The sequence below is a fragment of the Cynoglossus semilaevis genome, chromosome 8 (assembly GCF_000523025.1).
Source record: "Cynoglossus semilaevis isolate Cse_v1.0 chromosome 8, Cse_v1.0, whole genome shotgun sequence".
Classification (NCBI taxonomy): domain Eukaryota; kingdom Metazoa; phylum Chordata; class Actinopteri; order Pleuronectiformes; family Cynoglossidae; genus Cynoglossus; species Cynoglossus semilaevis.
In genome coordinates this window covers 2646692-2665976 of record NC_024314.1, presented here as the reverse complement: position 1 = coordinate 2665976, position 19285 = coordinate 2646692, and the positions used below count along the sequence as shown (strand labels likewise).

At 40.0% G+C, this 19285-nt stretch overlaps 4 protein-coding genes across 4 annotated transcripts in view; 1 reads left to right on the top strand and 3 right to left on the bottom strand.

Annotated features, from left to right (window-relative positions):
• The window catches only part of cript (cysteine-rich PDZ-binding protein), a 1703-nt gene extending 465 nt beyond the window's left edge, over nt 1–1238 (bottom strand). The window contains exons 1-4 of the mRNA XM_008313941.3: nt 985–1238; nt 731–796; nt 496–550; nt 237–341 (exon numbers count right to left, since the gene is read on the bottom strand). Of these exons, the coding sequence (XP_008312163.1) occupies nt 237–341; nt 496–550; nt 731–796; nt 985–1099 (341 nt within the window). The 5' untranslated portion in view covers nt 1100–1238. The remainder of the gene's footprint in view (nt 1–236; nt 342–495; nt 551–730; nt 797–984) is intronic.
• A 143-nt stretch (nt 1239–1381) lies between these two features.
• On the top strand, nt 1382–3945 carry pigf (phosphatidylinositol glycan anchor biosynthesis, class F). The gene is made up of 5 exons (XM_008313943.3): nt 1382–1762; nt 1882–1973; nt 2096–2212; nt 2307–2415; nt 3668–3945. Exons 1-5 carry the CDS (start codon nt 1535–1537, stop codon nt 3779–3781), a joined length of 660 nt encoding a protein of 219 aa, XP_008312165.1. The 5' UTR covers nt 1382–1534; the 3' UTR covers nt 3782–3945.
• A 6234-nt stretch (nt 3946–10179) lies between these two features.
• cox7a2l (cytochrome c oxidase subunit 7A2 like) lies at nt 10180–12354 on the bottom strand. The gene is made up of 3 exons (XM_008313940.3): nt 12198–12354; nt 10995–11129; nt 10180–10515 (listed from the first exon to the last, which is right to left on the bottom strand). Exons 1-3 carry the CDS (start codon nt 12267–12269, stop codon nt 10372–10374), a joined length of 351 nt encoding a protein of 116 aa, XP_008312162.1. The 5' UTR covers nt 12270–12354; the 3' UTR covers nt 10180–10371.
• An 874-nt stretch (nt 12355–13228) lies between these two features.
• Nucleotides 13229–18818, bottom strand: kcng3 (potassium voltage-gated channel, subfamily G, member 3). The gene is made up of 2 exons (XM_008314003.3): nt 17877–18818; nt 13229–16521 (listed from the first exon to the last, which is right to left on the bottom strand). Exons 1-2 carry the CDS (start codon nt 18500–18502, stop codon nt 15876–15878), a joined length of 1272 nt encoding a protein of 423 aa, XP_008312225.1. The 5' UTR covers nt 18503–18818; the 3' UTR covers nt 13229–15875.
• Between the last annotated feature and the right edge of the window lie 467 nt (nt 18819–19285).

Below are 19285 nucleotides of genomic sequence, written 5' to 3'. Positions count from 1 at the left end.
AACTGCTCATCATGCATTTTTACTGCTCATCATGCATTTTTACAGTTTTCTTCTTATAATTTCAAACACACGCTACACTACATTTTTCCATTTATATTGACCAATTTCCTCTGCATTTCATATCTTCATGTCCTTTACTAAAAATCAGTTTTTGTGGAGGTACTCTATCACTTATTGTCAGCAAGATCTAGACGGGATTTTATCTACAGAGGAGCTGCAGTATGACTAAATGTTTACCTTTCTTGTATGCACATCCTTGGCAATAGTGTGACCCAGACTGATGAACTGAACTCTTGCAGATCCTGCAGATGGCAAAGCCTGTCTTACTGTAAGGATCAAACCTGGAAAAGAAATAAATTCTCAGATCCATGACAATTGCAATGTTTTCTTATTCAGTTACCAAAAACAACAACAACCAGAAATCTAACTAAATATCAATGGTCAATATATAGAGTAGAAATATAACTCAGTCAGTTGGTTTATATTCAACCATACCTTGCTTTCTTAGACGTCAAAAGCTTGTTTTCATTAAGTTTACGCCCACCACTCTCTGTGTAAAAAACGCATAAGTTTGTCAGTCTTTCGTTTTTAAATTCTAGTCTTCGGTATTACTGGACCAAATCAAAGGTTATCTCATAAAAACAGTCATGAAAGACTTAGATGATTGGCCATTCAATCTAAACTGATACATAACCACATAACAAAATTTGCTAAATCAGGATTAAATTACCTGTCGTATTCCGCGCTCCATCCTTCCAGGTGTCAGGAGTAATGACCTTCCCAAGCTTCTTCTCACCTGATTAAAATAGGTTTACAAACAAAATTGTCAAAGTAATTACAGAAATCAAGTCTTTTAACCCCTGTGACGATTGCCAGTGACGTAGGGTTAGCACATAAAATACTACTAGCCTTTTAAAACAGAACAAAAAAACAGTAATTGATGAGCCTTAAAAATAAAATTAACGTGAAAGAAATTATACGCACATTTTTCACAAACCATTCTTACTCTTTCGCGAATAGTTAGTAAAAACAAAAATATTCGCCGAAAGCTAGCTTGCTCGTTGTATGTTCGTAAACTTCCTGTCGTGTTGGGTTTCATTGGTCGACGCTGGCCAACGACGCTTAAGTAAGACTGTCTGTGATTGGTTCCGGTAGGTCTCTATTTTGTGTAAACTAAAGAAGAAGAAATTCGAGGAACAGTACCTCCTTCAGAATAAGAGCCTCAGTTCTACAAAAAGGCAATTATTTCATTTAATTTAACCACATATAGAATATTTTCGTAAAATATAACTATATATTCTATATGAGGACGTGAAACCACAATTCGTTCAAAGCCTAAATGGACGAAAACATGACGTGTTTATTGTGTCATCCAAAAGGAAGTAGTATTAGTCCCATGTTTACGGAAGTGGAGACCTTTTTCATCCATGCAATCTGCACGGTTATAACCGGCGGCTGAGTTGACATTTTAGTAAGATCTGTTATATATTTCGCCCCACTTTTCTAGAGGAACTAGTAGTTAAAAACCATAATCATGTGGGACCACGAGATAAAAGCAATGGCGTCCACTCACGCCATTATAGCTGCTTCAGTGTTCATGGCAACCGTGCTACCTGCAGCGTTCGTGGAGAGCTTTTCTGTGTACGGTACTCACCTAGTGTGGATTTACGCCGTGTCCTTCGTGGTCACGGTGGTCAGTGTCGCCGTCTTCTGGCTGCTAGGCGTCACACCGCCGACGAAGAAGCACACACTGGGATATAAGGTAAGCCCTGAAAGAACACGTTGGATTAATGCGTTTTTTAAATTGAATATACTGTATATATATATATGTAGTTGAAAATAATTTCAGCAAAATAGCAAACGGCTTCTGTTTATATGCAGCTTTCTCGGTTGTTCCGCTGCTGCCTATACTTCTTCTTGTCCTGCCTCTTCTTTCACACTGTAGTGGTTCTTTATGGGGCTCCATTGATCGAGTGAGTACAGCATATGCTTATGGCTTTTATATGTTATACTCTTATGACACTAGGAAAGAGAAGTACACATACAGTACACAAATATGATTAGTTAAGCTTCAAATATATGTCTTTTTTTCCAGATCTGCCCTGGAGACGTTCTCTCTTGCTGTCCTCCTGACCTCTCTAACTACATTAAGGTGCCTCTGTGTCCTGGGGCCTAACGTACAGGCCTGGATACGAGTTTTCAGTTGGCATGGGTAATATCAGAATTTATCGTGTTATTTTATTATGTTGTTCTTGTCTAGCTTCATGAAATTACACAGCTTTGTTCTGTTCTGTCTTCATCTTCAGAGCGATGTCAGTATGGGACACCTGTCTGCAGATTACAGTGTCCTGCACATTAATAGGAGCCTGGTTTGGAGCCTTCCCTATACCTCTGGACTGGGACAGGCCCTGGCAGGTCAGCACACAATGGGAGCAGGATTTAAAAAACAAAAACTTTAAACAGACCTGAAAAGAACTGAAGGAGATTACTTTTGTATCCAAAAATAGTTACATAGAGGGCAACTGGACAAAGTAGGTTTTTTGAAGCCGTGTCACGCCTCATGCAAGAGGCTTCTTCAGTTCTGACTGACTACTGGAAAATTCTAGTATTTAGCCTCAGGCACTACATACCCGTAACGAGGGTCGTTGCAGATGGGGGATGGAGGTGTGGTGAAACCCACCCTATTCTAAAGAGGGCGCAATGTAAAGTCACAAGGTGTGATACTCAAGACCCCATGGTGGATCCATGTTTTTGTCTGTAAAAACTGCTATTTAACTGGAAATAAATGGTGGTTAAGCAGAGGTCTAGGAGTGTTCAAATCTGGTCTGGAGTTAAGGCGGTTCTGTCAGCTAAAGTTGTGTCTTATAGTAAGCGTTTTTTGGTCATTTTGATACCATCAGAAGTGGGAATGCAAGTAAAATGTGAAGTGAAACCATTGTCTCATCTGGTTCCAGTTTGAGTCCTTTAACTTTGTTGGCAAAGTCCAGAGAATTGTTGATGTGATGTTGTGTTCCTGGCCAGTGGTGCTAATACATTAGATAGATGTTTAGAAATGTTGTAAATGTTGTAAGAAATTTCTGATTTCACTCTACTCTATAAGTATTCTGTGTGTTGTCCACCTTTTGAGAGTGTAACTTTCTTGGATGTTTGGTCTGGTATAAACCAGAATACCCTGCGGTGAAGTAGAAAATTAACTGAGAATAGCCCGAATACATTTACACCATTAACATTTACTGCATAATACAGCTTCAAAGTAATTTAAACTTGCCTTCCAACTGTAGAATTGAATAATGACCTGCCATGTGCATATCCTGCCTCTGGCACAATGCAATCTGTGTCCTCACAGTCTCTGATAACAAGGAACCAGTCATTCCATTTACTACCAGACAGTGACCATTAAAGCTTTTCTTTTATTAAATGAATCATTTTTTCTTTTAATAACAAAAGGCAACTGATTAAACTATAATTGCAAAAGGAGTTCTGTGTGAAACAGTTGGAGAAAGATTCAAATGAGAGGTATAGACCTGGAGAATTGGAGCATAACCCATAAAAATCAATGCTGTTTTTTCCTTCAGGGCAGGATGGGCTCACTCTTGATCTACAGTGTAACCATTGCGCACTCACTTTAAATGTTCGTTCACGTTCACCCATCTTCTGCTTCTCCTAGGTTTGGCCCATTTCGTGCAGTCTGGGCGCTGTGATTGGCTTCTTGACCGGGCTTGTCGTTGCTCCCACGTGGATCCACTATCACCGTAAACAGCTCACATATAAGTGCAAGTGACAGAAGTCACACGTGTTTGCGCAGCAAGTCTGTGCAAGTGTGTCCCTTGCAGTTCCACTGACAACTTTGTGGAACAGATGCAACGTTGATTTCACAGTTGGTACTGTGAAATCTGGAATTGTTCATATTATGTTTTTTTTTTTGAATAAATAATATATAACTTATATCTCAGTCTGTACGTCTGTTTTATCATCAATTGTATGGATCGAATTAAAACGTCGTGCATATAATTAAACTAGGTTTGAACCTGTAGGTGGTGCTGTTGGATCACCGCCTGTGTGTAAATATGTTATAGCACTTTAAAGACTCATTATAAGCTAAGTTAAATGCATTCCTCAGGGTGATAATAACTACATTCATTGGGAGTCAGGATTTTTTCAACAGAATCCTTATTCCACTACATCAAAAACTATTACTGTTACTGTCCACTACAAAATCACATCTTGTATTAAAAAACACTAAATTATTATTATAATTATTGTTTATATTAATATTGTTTTATATATAATAATTTTGATTGAATTAATTTTCACACAAATGGATTCCAAGAAATAAAATATCTCAGAAACAACAACAAATCAAAAACATTAAACCAAATATGGATCCATCTGTATAATTAGTTAACCAAAAATGCTAAAATGCTATTAATATTATTCAAAACAATCATTTATTGATTTGAATTTGTTATTGTTGAACTTATTGTATGTTAAACTGATCGATGGCAGATGTCCTATAAGCAGTGAACAGGCCCCTAGGGGTCTGCAGAAGTACTGCAGGGGGTAGTGACTCAGTCTGTACGTCTGTTTTATCATCATCTTTTTCTTCTTCTTTTTGTTAATTGGACAATTCCACCATTTACACCGACATGAAACCAACATATCGTAATAAGATATGTGAGCAGAATATATATATATATGCACATATAAAGTGTTTGGAATTTGTATACATTTCTGTTAAAAATAGAATTAATGTGTTTGGTGGTGTGCAGGCATGGAAGAAGAGAAATGGAGCCTATGGTTGTTTTCAAAATGCAAAAGCAATCAACGTTTGAGTACTCTGTTCATTGAGGAGATAGAAAGTTATGGACAAGTTTATTACACACACACACACACACACACACACACACACACACACACATACACACTGTTCTGCACCTGAAGCAGACTACTGATGAATACAGTTCCTTTTTAAACAGCCATTAATCTGGTCCAACTCTATTTCAACACCCTCCTCCCTCTGCTTCTTTCACTCTCCTTCCTTCTTTTCACATCCTCAGGCAGCCATATTGATTCCCTTTCATTTCAGGGGCATTAATTTCCCTTCTTTTATGCCGCCTACTGCTTCTCCTCTCCCTCACAGGCAAGTAACCACGGTGAAACTCGCTTTAAATGAATTGCTCTCAGAAATAAGGGACGAAATAAGTGGCGTTGCCACTCAGATGATAACCCATTAGTGAGCACCACCTTAAACGTGTCAAAAAAATTATAGTAATTTTTTTTTCTTTGTGTGAAATTTACTGATGTGTATAACTGGGATTTCCAGACGCTTTTTTTTCTCTTCTTTTTTCTCATCATGCGGTCAGCTGACCTGTTCACTCTGTGTTTAAACTCCCGTACAAGGTTGTTGCTAGGGAAAAGCCGAAGAAATCACAAAGAAAAAACATACATGGACCGTCTAAGTATAGATGACATTCACAAGGCCAATCAGCAGCTCTATCTGATGTCACGCTGTGCCTTCCATTACCTTTGCTCTGCATGACTTTACTTCCCACTTTCTATATTGGTCCTGATAGGTCATTTAAAGTGGAGAGCAGAGGAGGAGGTGAGTGGATTCCTGCAGGAGAAACCCTACAGCTGTGGTTTGAGGGCTGACTTTACACTGATCTGAACTAAATCACACACTGATTTCACCCAGGTCTCAGTGTGGTAGGAGTGCAGATTCACACCACACGTCACGCTTGATCATTTTCAAAGAACGTCATTCTTCCATGTAAGTGTTTTTTTTTTTTTTGTGTGTGTGTGCCATCGATGCACTTTGTGGACAGAGTTGTCAGATGTGGCTGTTCTTCTGGTGTGCTCAGTCCCACTTATGGTCATTTAATCTGCCAGACAAGCTCAAGGCCATTTGCACACACACACACACACACACACACACACACACAGGATTACTGCTACTCACATCGCTCCCCTCATTCAATCTCAGAACTTTTATTTATTCATTATTTGTTCTCAGGCTGTGCTGTGGTGGTAGGGTATTGTAAGCTGAGGTGATTTGTCACCCCCCTCTCCACTCACACCCGCGCCTCCTCTCCTCCCTGTCCACAGCCTTTTTCGTATGAGGCTCTTGTACCAGCCATTAGTTTACTGTATACAGAGCTGCTGGGTCACTGTATTGTTCCTGTGTGAAGTCCCCAGACCATCAGACAGCAGAACAACAATGAATTGTGTCGACAAATTGACTGTGTCGTCCATTGTTTGCGTAATGTAAAAGATTTGTGGCGTTGCGGTGAAGGCAGAGGCCGTTCCTCAAACGCAGCAGATCTGCACAGCGTTTCAGCTTCTGTCTACTTCTAAAGCTGTTTCAAACATGTATTGTTGGGCTGGCGCACGCTGCCAAAGCCTCTCAGCGTACAGCACTGCCTCAGCAGCAGCAGACTGATGGAGAGGAACATAACAACCCGAGGAGCTGGATACAGGGGTTTTCACACCGTTTGAAGAAGGCTAACAGCAAGAGGCAGCGTGAAACACGGCTCAAGATGAAATCAACAGCAAAAACATCTGGAGAGAAACACATCACATCAGTAATTAAACTCCACACTCACACTTGATAGCATAAAATATGCAGATTGGCAGTTTAATCTAACACAGAGTTCACCTTCATTTGACTCACAGCTACTGTTGTCATTTTGTACCCATGTATGAACAAAGATATCTATGATATAAAAATACCTATTTTCTAGATGCATCTACCTGCTTTTATTTGTATTTATGTTCCAGCAATTAAGAAAAAACTAAGAATCATGATTAATACAAAATACTAGAGGAAATGTAAAAGTACCATGCTTAAAATGCCAATCTTTCATTTTGACTAAACTGGAGCAGAGAGAGTAATTATTCACTGTCATCTTTTAATAATTAAATGCAGTCAGGTAATCCCAAAATACTGCAGTATAATTTCTGATAGGAAGCAACAGACAGCATGCTAGCTTCTCTCCACTGGTTTCCCGCTCTAACTCACAGCAGTAGATATAAAAAGCACATGACGACCAGGCTTCACCTTGTTAGAAACACCTTATAACACCTTAGCCTGAGGATGTCTCACATGCTTTAAAGGGTATATTAGATCCAGGCATGTTCAACAACAGCTAAGCATTTTTGTATTTAAATATTTTTTAGGAGTTACATGAGGGAAAGACAGAATTACTTTGATTCCAATTCAATCATTTTGGTTTAATTATTCCATTTTTGTTTTCCTAAAACACTTTCTAATTTCCACCAGGAGTTTGTTTTTAACACAAAATCATTCTGATAAGTTTATTCTTCAATTCTCCAGAATCCTGAGATTAATCTCAGAAATATACAGTAAATACATCTGGAAATACCTTGATTAAAGTCAGTATTTACCCTTTGTTCCTAAGAATCCTTCAGTAAAATCATCCGTTATTCCATTTTCAGTTTCTATCAAATAATACGTCACACCCATCCTCCCCTCACCCTTATCTCTCCCACACTCTCACCCCTACCTCTCCTCACACCCCACTCACTTCCTGCATTTTGTCTCTCCCTTCACCTCAGTTTCCTGTCTTCACACTCCCCCAGGTGTTTCCTTCATTAACAGATGGAGGGCTGTGTCACTGAGCTGTAAACATGTTGTTGCAGACTTGTCGTGTCTCTTCTGTTCTGGAGTGGAACCACAACAAAAGCGTCCATTGTCTCTCCAGGGACGCTTGAGTGGGCTGTCATGATGCACAGGGGAGAGGGTTGGGGTGGAATTAAGGTGACGCTTAAGGATTCCTCGGTGAAAAGCAAACGGGAATTTATTATCTGAATGAGATACTTGATACATCTCCTGACACTTATGTCGTCTGCTCAGAATAATTTGTTTATTTTATTCCTTCTAAGAATGGCTTCAGTGGGAGGCCAGTGAGTAAGAGAACTAAAAAGAATCAGAAATTGGTTTTAAACTCCCACTTGCACATTAAACTCAAAGCAGTGACTGCAGTGGTTTCTGGCACTCAGCTGAGGCTCTCATATGAACATTATAAACTCTTAGGTGAAAGCCTCTCTATCTTAGTTTGCTTTGCCAATTCTATGGTTATTTCATGACATTTCCATGTTTTCAGATTATCTTGACCTTACTCTTGGCAGTTGAAATAAGCAGCACTTTGGATGCAAACTAAATGTTTCAAATAAATGTTTCTCCTAATGTACTGTAAGTGAAATAAAAATCTATCAGTAATTTGTTTTCTTAATCAATAACTAGACAATTAATTGGTGACCCCCAATTGAATTCTAGGCAACACCACGTAAGACCACGACCTCAAGGTTGAAAAACACTGATTTATATGCATTTGAAAATATTCTGGGTGCCCCCGGTGGAAGGGATCAGTATTGGAGGATAATATTCAGCACTCACGAAGAAAACTGTAGCTACAATAAATTCAAGGTTCACTGGAATAATAGAATCAGGTCCTGGCTCAGCCTTGAAGAAGGTGAGAGGTGACACATGGAGTCCTGGTTCTATGGGCTGTTAGGATGCCAATAACAGTTAGCCAGTCTGGTCACTGAACCCTGTTCCCATGGCAGCAGTCGGTGACGTTGGTTGAAAACCCATCAGACTGGAAACAGGCTCGATTTGTGGTTAGTGGATGATCATTAAATGTGTTCTGTCTGCGTTAACGGAGTTTCTCTGTTAGAGCTGTTGGTTCTTTCTCTTCCCCATCGTCGTACCATTACTGTATACGCTGTAAAACGCAGCATTCACAGCACACAGCACACAGTATCTATAAGTACTTTTGTGTAGACATTTTTTGTCCACATTCACTGGCGTTTTCTAGTGGAGCCCTCTGCTTATTTATTAGCAAGCCCATTTTTCCATCACATGCTTCATTATAAACCAGTAACTATCATTAATTATCCATAATGAGGCTTTGCTCGGGCTGTGAAGTATTGATGACATGACAAAGAGGCCGGCAGACTCACGCTGATAAATGAAGTTGGCACATTTAATAAATTACACTCATCCATTCTTTGAACAAGCTTATCCGAGGAAAGGTTTTTCCGTCTCTGGTTACTGGCCAACAAAACACAAATAACAAAAAAACATTTGGTGTCAGCAGCTGTTGCCATGATGGAGGAATTTTAATGAACCGTGTCAAACTCATTTTGTATAGGTAAACCTTACCCACTGTTGGACTAAAGCTCCCAAAGTTGTGCTAACATAAGTAAGTCAAATTCATTTTGATATTTACATTTTTACAGTTGAAAACCACTATGCGTTTAGTGTAAAGTTTTAAAAGCTAACAACTTTGTTGTTAGTTGTATATGTTGATATTAGTATATTAGAATTTCTATTCAACACAATGCTGCGTGCGTTTTCTTCGTGGTAGACACCGGAACATACAGTATATTGGAAGAACATGGACACAGAAAGGCTGTAAGAGCAATGACAAGACCAACCTTTTCCACTATGTGGATCCCACCTAGCAGAGACCATCAACCGTCGGCCCGTGGGCTGGATTTGGCCCGCCAAATTGTCCAATACGGTTCACAGCTGGATTCCAAAATAAACAAGTAAAAATGTGACAAAATAAATTCGATTTTTATTTAATTTTACTTAAGTGTCCAGCATCCTAAGGCAGCTGACAATTCTGGCCATCCAACAAATAGTTAGTGACACCTGCTATGTAGTATATTTCACATATATTTGTAATTAAAATAATGTCACTTTGTCTATCTGAATCTAGTCAAATTGTATTTCTGAAACATTTTTTATGTAACTCCTGCGCCAGTCAGAAGCGACCTCCGTGTCTTTCAACCCATCTGACATCACACCAGAAACCCACACATATTAATAGTGTATGAGACAGCACCTCAAGCCAAGTGAGCAGCAGCTCTGTTCCAGACGGGTTGTCTCCATCATGCCTGCTCCCTCTGGCACACACGTGCTTTAGCAGCAACATCACAGGCCTGCTGAAAGCTGTTAGCGTTAAGATAAAAAAAAAAAAAAAATCAGTACGTGTTCTCCTCCCTTTGAGCACGACTTAGAGGGAGCGAATCACAATTCTATCAGGGTTTGATCCACAATGACATCCACCGACACAAAGACAAATCAACAACCCACAGAAAAGCAGGGGCTTTGTATTTAAACAAACAAATAGAAAAGTTTAGACCACTGAACTCTTTCACCATAAAATTTATTAATAGACATTTTTTACAAGAAGATGGACATTTGTATCAGTGACAGTGGTGGGATGTTGGAGAAGTAACCTATTCTAGTCTGAAAGTCTCTAAGGAGGACAGCCGAGGCCCCCGTGGCTGTCGATGTTGGACATGTTGAAGGCAGAATGATCAATCCTACATTGTTGTTGTTCAGTTATTTTTTTTTGGCTGGGCTGCCATGTAAAGGGCCACCAAACAGTACAGAGCGCCACCTATGGTGAGAGCCATGGTAGTGCGGTACAACAGCTTGTCAGAAAGTCCACGCTTTAGATGAATAGGAAGGCCGTCTTGCGTCTGAGACAAAGGAGTGGAGGAAGAAAACATTTTTTTACAATGCAGTTGGAAATTGTTTGCAGCTTCTAAACAGTACTTTGATGTACGGTCTCTTCACACTTACGTAAGACATGTCAACAAAAACCTGCAGTTATACAGCAGTCAATACGGACATTTTAATTTGATTGAATAATTGCCTTGCCACACTTGTGTGTCTGTTTGTTATTTCCCCTGCTGCCTCATGTGAAGAAGCAGGCACAGATTAACTTTGCAAGGGGAGGGAATTGAACCTTTTAGTTGAACCAGTGGTTAAATGATCAGGCTTTTCATCTGAGGATTCCCCAGTTTGAATCCAAGCCTTGGCAGAACTGTTGTGTATGAGAAATACCAAAACTTCCCTACTTCTCCAAGTAGCACAAAATTTGCAGTTCATCTCTTGTGTTTCTAGTATTTAAAAAAAAACAATGAGGGAAAATGAACTATTTCAGTCTGGTAATTACCTGGAAAAGCTTTTGTATTTCATTCACATTATTTCTCCCCAAGTACTCCACTGAAGATGAGTTCTCTGACACCAACTTTGTCGGTGAGGCAAAGACCATGGCTGGGGACTCTGCTGGCACACCTGGTCTCAGCCCCTGGTAATGAAATGAATGGTCATTTAGAAAAATCCTTGCTGCACTCACAAACCAAACAGCAAAAATAATGACTTCATAAAGAGCTTTGTGTAAACTCAGCAGATCATTTATTACTACATTCAGCAGATTTTTTTTATTAAATATAAAAAAAAACTGTTAAGTGCCTCGACTATTTTCCAACGCATTTATTTAACAAGATCTACCAACAACATTTTTGCATTGCGGCTTTTTTATTCACAGTATACATTAATACTTAATTCAAAAAACACAATTTAATATAGATCATACAACACTAGAGATAAAGAAATATTGTGTAAACCCCTAATGTAGAAAAATGTGCCTACATTTTTCAATCCTCTAACATTTATTACTGAATTTGCATTTGATTTATCGCCAAGCATTACTTTAGATGAGCTGTAGGCACCAGAGTATTTTTATGTTCAGGAAAACGCAACACCATAACACATTCTGCACAACTTCTGAGATTTTATGGATTTATATTTTGTCATAACAACAACCAAGGATGCAATCTAATTTTCACTTCTGTTCCTATTAAATGACATTGAGTCCCGCATGTGTGAAGGGGAGAGGAACAAAACAAAGGTCACATCTGGCACGGGCTCTGACAGGCCATTGCATTTTTAAATTGGCTGTAAAGTCACACGAAGGCCACATCCGTGGATTCACATATCAGGAACAACCTTTTCAAACAAAGGTTCTTCGATAACGTAGTGACGGAAGTGGAATTTAATTTACAGGATTATTAAACAGTAAAGGTCGCAGACTCCATTTTTGTGGGTGTTATGCGTATGTTTTGTCTCACGGCGCTGTTCTTTTTCTGAACGTGAAAACATAACGGCAGAACAACATTTCACACTTGATGTTGAAAAATGAAAACAAGAATCAGTAAATGCTAGTGATTTTAGTTATAATGTATTTGTTTAAATGACAATATACAAACAATCCGAATTCCTGCAGGAAAAGAAAAGGCGAACCAACGCGGTAATTTTGATGAAGGTCATGTCTTTGCGATTAAACCATCGATGTCTCTCGGGCTTGTGGTCTTACCTGAGGACTGAAGACGGCCGCATGAGACGATCCCGTCAGTTTTTGGGTTAAACCACTGAATTTGTAGTACATTTTATCGTCAAATTACTAATCCGATTTTGATCCGCGTTGGATTGAAAGGAAACCAGCCGCTAAGGGGTCTTTGTAAGGCGTCCGTCAACTGACAGTGACGTATACAGTAGCTGTCTCGCTCCTGCCTGCTCAAAATGTAACCGCAGAGTTTGGAAAATATGTACGTGGGATTTAAAATGTTTTATGTCTGTGTTGGTAGTAGTCTGATATGCATTTGAATCTAAAGCAATATGTACTTTTGCAACATACAGCCAAAATACAGAAATGTATTTACAAGTACTTTTAAAAATAGTTTACTTTAATTGAATTGTGAATTAAAACTATATCAAAGTCAGAGTCAAAGTTTCTTTCTCCTTTTTTCGAGCTACATTCAACAAACAAATGTACACAACAATAAATGAACCATTAGTATTAGTAGGAAAACTATATGAAAACCATTAGGTTTCCCTAATCATCATGAGCCAGATACACAGATACAGTTCACTATGTATGTGCTTATGTAAAAACCAGGACTCTCAGAATGAATCTGTTTTTGTATTTTATTATTTATGAATTGAATCAGATTGCAATTGTATTAATTGTATTACTAGTATTTGGTCTGATACACAGTGGCTACACTTGCACAAACTGTGGAAAAAGTCAAGATGCACAGTAATGAATAAAATCCACCAACTTTGTGAAGTTAATTTTGTAGTTATACTAATGTTTCATATGGTTCTTGATAGTTTTCCATGTTGATAATTATATCAACAGTTGTGAAAGACATCCATCTGCCTGTTGTTATTTGTTTTTCTATTCCAGCAATATACAAAAAAATCTATAATTTAGTAAATGTATTTAGTATAAGTTAGTAATCTATAATTTAGTACCCTGAAAGATGAATAAACGTGATTAATTGCTACCATGATTTTTCATGTGATTAATCCACTGCTAGAAAATAGCAGTTTGTTTCACAAACTGTGTGTGATATCTGTAAACAATAATTGTATTGTGCATTTAGTTCATGAATGTGATTACATAGCATTGGAGACATTATAACTCCAGGTGTGTTTTTGTAACTATCACATATTCACTTTTGTGCCTGATGATTCACATCTTTTCTAATCTTTTCTAATGTTTGATTTGTACTCTGTACAATAATACATCCAGAAATCTCAATTTTTTTATTGTGAAACCAAACCTATCTCTAAAATTAATTAAAAGGTAATTCCAAAGACAACTGATGAAAATGGTTTTAATTTTCAATCAGAATGGGCCAAAAATTAGCTGAGCCATAAACTCCGCCAAATGAGTTGAAATGATTTGGTGTAAACAAAGTTATAAAAACACCATAATCTTTTACATTGTCACAATAACACAACTAAAAATACAACAACAATACAACATGAATACTGAAATATGAATGTTGTGCTTTTATGTTGTAAACTCTCACATGTCCACAAAGTTTACGGGGAAAAACACAGCCTTTAAATTTTAGAACAGGCTGACACCCTCTTGTGTGTATGTCCTTATGGGTGTGTGTGTATGTGCCTGTGCTAGAAGTGCACATTTGTACTAAAAGACGGATAACAGCAACAGAAGAAAGATGCGAGGAGATGCAGAGAAAGGCTGTTGTGTGGGAGAGGTGTTGACTTGTTTGTTTGGATCATGTGTCTCTTCAACAAATCATATCATCTTGGCTAACCAAGGCCACTGCAAACATGTCTGAATCACAAATCTCGGAGTCGTCGTCTGTGACTGCCCATGCTGCTCAGCTGCCCTCCCACCCCACACACACCTGTCTGTTTTCATTAAGGGAATGGAGGCACTTTTCCCCCGTTTAATTACAAGATAAAAATTGCTTCATGCAAACCAGGAGAGTCGCAGGATGTGGCCTATTTGTGTGCACACATATCAACCTCCATTATGATTGACGTGCCGGAGGACGAGGTTGCCTTGGAGACACGGAAATACAAAGTACCTCACAATTCACTGTGGTCTATCTTGGTTTTTGTATCTAATCTCTTCTTGCTTGACCTACCTGTACACAATAAACCCCTAGATACCCTTCCTAATCCACTTTTCACTCTCACTTTATTTATTTCTCATTTCTAGGGCTATACCGAACGCATCTAGGTCTCGCATCAGCACTGTGCCATCTATACCATTTATTTGTCAAACACATGGGAGATGCTCGAATAAAATTAAATACATATCTAATTTGGTCTAACGGAATATAAATAAAGCCAAAAATGGTGTGGATAATGATAGTTATTTGTGTCTCAGTAGTTGTTTTATTTCAGTTGCTTTAATAGTGGGGACCACTCAGTATTTTCTTTTTGACGCTCACAGATTTGGAATCCAGTAGCGGGCTGGATTTAACGGTTTGGCGAGCCAGATTTGAAGATCAGTTGAAGATTATTGATCTAGGCATAACGGTTGGACAATGGTCATAACAACACATACAAAAACACATACATACATGTACATTTAGCGTGTGACGCAGCAGACAAAGTAGCTGCCTTCCCTGCCATTATTGTAACCATGGGAATACAATATAAACAGCAGCCGCTGTCAAAACTGGACTGACTGCGTGTGTGTGTGTTTAATAAATAATAACGTCTGTATTCCCATTATTCTGTTCAAACCATGATGTCAGTGAGACAGGCACGGCTGAAAGACGACGGCAAACAAACAGACGCTTGACAAGCTCTGAACAATGTGTGACCATACAAGGGGCTGTCGCTTTTTATGTGTGTTTAAATATTTATTTGAGCATGACAAGAAAATGTCAAATTTGAGGTTTAAAAGCACTTCAACAAGGCCACACTGTTGGTTTGTTTTGAACGCAACACAAAAATTCCCCACACATAAAAATCTTATTTTGGTAACAATACAGACTTAGTGGTTAGGATAGGATGAAGATGAATTACACTGCAAAATAAAATAAAAAAACAACAAGGCATAATCAACATTGTACTGAAATGTTTGAATAGCAAATCAGCAGCTGTTATGTTGAAGTCAGCTGGGACAAAACTCAAGTGCAATTGTCATTACTTCAGTCATTGTTGATGCTGTGAGGAAATTTCCACTTCCTCTTTCCTGTATTCAGCAAAGATTTGAAGGAATTGTTGAATTGATGAATATCTTTGAAGGTAGATTATGAAAATACAGTTCTGCAAAAATGCAGACCCTACATAAGACATCACTGTAGGGCAACCAATTCCTTTGTTCCTAAATTCACGTTACATTTTTTTTTAACCTGGACAAAGATGACTTGCATTCAGGCTCCTTTTAGATGGTAGATAATAATTAACAAAATGGACACAATGTTCTGGTGAAACAGACTTGAAACAAGTAACCAAGACAATACATTACCAAGGACATTTTAATGACATTGCAAATCAAGTGGGATTTAGGCCAATAATTCCAAAGCCTTTTATTTATAATGTTTTTTTTTACCACCAACAGAGGTACGTGCTGGTGGTTGACTGCTGCTTTCAGTTTGTATTAAAATAACTCAAGTGACAAGAAAGGTTAACCATCATTTCACAATGGGATCAGCATCACTGGTTTGTTGAGTGTCTTTCTGTTGACAGTAAATTCACAGATGTATAGTAGAAATGTTTACCGCAGTATCTCTGCTGACAGGCTGCGTGTGCATCGTGCAGAGCGGAATTTGACTTCATGGTAGCACTGTACAAAACTGTGGTAGATGAACGTGATGGGAAGTGCCAGGAGGACAATGCCACTGACGACGCACATTCCCCCGAGCACCCGTCCCCCGATTGTCACAGGGTACACATCTCCATATCCCACTGTCGTCATGGAGATGATGACCCACCAGGCGGCGGCCGGGATGCTGGCATAATCCTGGTTCTGTGTGCCCAAGTCCAAGCCGTGTTCCAGCAGCTGGGCCAGAGCACTGTATATTGCCATGGCCACACAGACAAACACCATTAGCATGACCATCTCCCTGTAGCAGCGTCTCAGTGTCAGCCCCAGTGTCTGCAGACCCAGGAAATGTCTGGCCAGTTTCATGAGCCAGAAGACTCGCATCATCCTCAGCACACGCAGTATGACCCCAGCGACGCCCAGCCCAGCACCCGGCATCCCTGCCCGGGCCATCGCCATGGTGACATAGTAGGGTGTGATGGCGATCACATCGATGATGTTAAGGGGCCGACGGAGGAAGTCCCACTTGTTTCTGGCGACCAGAAAGCGCACTATGCACTCAGCTGTGAACCAACCGATGCACACGGCCTCCACGATCCTACAGAGGCGAGGGGGGGGGGGGGGGGGGGACAATGATTGAAATATATACTGTGAGCAGGAAATAAATGAGATGTATGTGATGTAAGACACATTTAGATGTGTAAATATGTCACAGAAAGAGCAGGGTGACATGATTTATGGAACAGGGAGAAAAAAATCTGATGAAATTCACGAGAGTAAACAATGGCAAAGGAGGAAGATGAGAAAATCACCAGGAAACTGTGCAGAGGGAAGGACCAAAACCCTGTTAGGGAGAGTGTGACTGAGCACGCACACTATTAGCACATTGATTAAGGCCATGGAAGTGAATTAGTGAGGTGATGCATGTATTAAAGTAGTCAGACCATGCAAACACCAGGGGCTGAGAACAACTACATCAAAACAATTAGACCAAACTGAGTTATGTTGCGGCTGTGGGAGAATTACATCATTCGCTGGCATGAAACGAAATAGAAATAATTTGACCCCAAGCATGAACTACACGTTTAGTTGATTACCTAACCACTGTAACGGATCCAAAAACTCCAAACCTAGCCTTATATAAAGAGTTTGCCTGAGGCGGAACACAGAGAACGGGCAGTGAACAGGCCAAAATCATGTGAAAACAGAGGTGCACTTTTTTTTTCTGCGCCTCCAGAATTGGACCTTGAAAAACTGCAGCTCGGCAGTACAGACTAAAGACAATAACTGTCACTGACTTTAACTCCCTTTAATTCATCATATTTTCAACCCATCCACACTGGAATATAATGAATCTGCCATTTATCTGAAGTGTTTGTGCACTCTGCAGTATTATTTATTCCTTGTATAAAGGAGAGGAAGAGTCTGTGTAGAAGGAAGAGGAGAAAAACTGCAATAATGTAATAATTAACGCTGTAGTTCTCTACATCCTAATGATTGATTATTGATTTACCTCCTGGAGAACTGACATGGGGAGCATGTCACCCCTGCATATTTTCCATCATCCATTTTAGTGTATGTAATTTCAATTAAACGATTTTCTTTTTGTTATTATAAACCTTATACAAACAAACAGGGTATTGGAATTTAAATGTATTATCATTTTTTATTCTGGGTAATACATGACTAGTGCGGAACAACTCTGGTCATTCCCTTTGGGCCTCTTGCTCGAATGAGATTATGAATTGATTATGAGTGTGTTTAATTATGCATGCAGTGTTTTATCATAACGGGATCACACATCTATGACATGGTTTAGCCTGTTGAGCTCACTTTACGCACCAGAGGAGGTTTACTTGCCACATTCTTTGCGCGTGAATATTTAAAGGCATCTTCATCAATCAGTCTGATCTGTCACTTTTTATATATAACTGACCCATGACTGACGCCTACCTGTGCTCCTCCACAGTGTTTCTCTTGGCAGTGTCCCAGTCCGGCAGGGTGCTGGCGCACAGCATGATCATAGACACCATCACAAAGATCACGGATACTGAAGCCAAAAGCTGCGCAACAATGGAAGAGTTTGGCTCCTCGAATGCTTTGCGCATCATCTCAAGCCATCTTTCGCGGCCCGCGAGCGCACTGCGCTCTACGGAGTCACCAGGGCTCTGGGACTCATCCCCGGTCCCCCCAATTTCGCCCTCCGACAAAGTGTCCATTCCGATTTCGGACATCCTGTCGTCCAGTCGCTTCTGGCAGCAGGAGTCCAAGTGAGCACTCTCTAGCCCCCAGTAGAGCATCTCTGTGTAGAAGGAGAGCTCACACACTCCGGGCACAAAGCGGAGTTTACCGGAGCGCACGTAAAGCATGATGAAGACGAAAGCCTGAGCGTGGCGGTCGAAGAAAAACTCATTCCGGTCCCGGTCGTAGTCGTCGCACAGTTCCAGGACCTCTTTCTCTGTTGCGCAGGCATGCAGGCGACTGACGCGTCTGAGAGGGAAATCCCTGATCACCTCCCGGGTGAAGGCGTAGCGGGTTCCCCCTACGTTCAGCACGCAGATGCTTTTTCCAAACTTCATTCCGTCAAACTGTGATCTAAAACTCTTGACACTCCACGCCCCCTTCCATTGCAGGTGTTTGGACACTTTGTGGGATGGGGCGCTGCAGTTTCCCGAGTCCTCCGGGATGTGGTGGAGATATTGGCCCGGCTTTGAGCTCCGTGGCTGATGGAAACTCTCCCTGCGTCCTCTACTCTCCTCCTCTCCTTGTACCTCTGTAGTCTGTGGAGGAGACTCTCCACCCCAGTCAGCCAGTCCCACCAGTGATGTCACATGCGCGCGCACGAACCCACGCACGAAAAAGAAAAAGTCATGGAGGAAAAGCACAGAGCTACTCTATCACTGCCAAGTTGATGTTTAATGTTGCATGATCTGCAATGCGTTTTCCCTAATATATGTGTAAACATGAACACATCCTCCCACACCGTCCTCTAAGTTTTTCCTCACTGCTCGTTGTTTGTTTTTGTTAAAACATTGTGCAGTTTATCTTTTCTGTGGTTAGATCTTGTCTTATCCGTTGTGTTGCATTTCTTCTTATTAAATCTATAGTAAGAGTAAACATAAGCACCATACTTTACAGCCAATAAAGCTGATTGTGATGCTCAAAAAGAAATGAAAAAGAAACTTTTTGCTCCAAAATGAATCCTAGTGTTCAAACTTAAAAATACACAAAAATCAGAAATTCTGAAGAATCGCCTTTATTGTCATTGTCCATATTCAGACACATGTTGCACAACAAACAAGCCTGATCCTTTTACCACAAGGCCAAATGCCACCTCAACACATGGCACAATGATTTGACCC

Bases quoted from the DNA above. Each gene is read 5' to 3' on its own strand.
- pigf (XM_008313943.3), top strand. From the start codon at position 1,535: ATGTGGGACCACGAGATAAAAGCAATGGCGTCCACTCACGCCATTATA. The intron at 1,974-2,095 runs GTGAGTACAGCA...CTTTTTTTCCAG, and splicing joins TATGGGGCTCCATTGATCGA to ATCTGCCCTGGAGACGTTCT. The intron at 2,213-2,306 runs GTAATATCAGAA...CTTCATCTTCAG, and splicing joins CGAGTTTTCAGTTGGCATGG to AGCGATGTCAGTATGGGACA.
- cox7a2l (XM_008313940.3), bottom strand. From the start codon at position 12,269: ATGTACTACAAATTCAGTGGTTTAACCCAAAAACTGACGGGATCGTCT. The intron at 11,130-12,197 runs GTAAGACCACAA...TTTCATTACCAG, and splicing joins CGGCCGTCTTCAGTCCTCAG to GGGCTGAGACCAGGTGTGCC. The intron at 10,516-10,994 runs GTAATTACCAGA...CCTTTGTCTCAG, and splicing joins AAATACAAAAGCTTTTCCAG to ACGCAAGACGGCCTTCCTAT.
- kcng3 (XM_008314003.3), bottom strand. From the start codon at position 18,502: ATGAAGTTTGGAAAAAGCATCTGCGTGCTGAACGTAGGGGGAACCCGC. The intron at 16,522-17,876 runs GTAGGCGTCAGT...TCGCCTCTGTAG, and splicing joins AACACTGTGGAGGAGCACAG to GATCGTGGAGGCCGTGTGCA.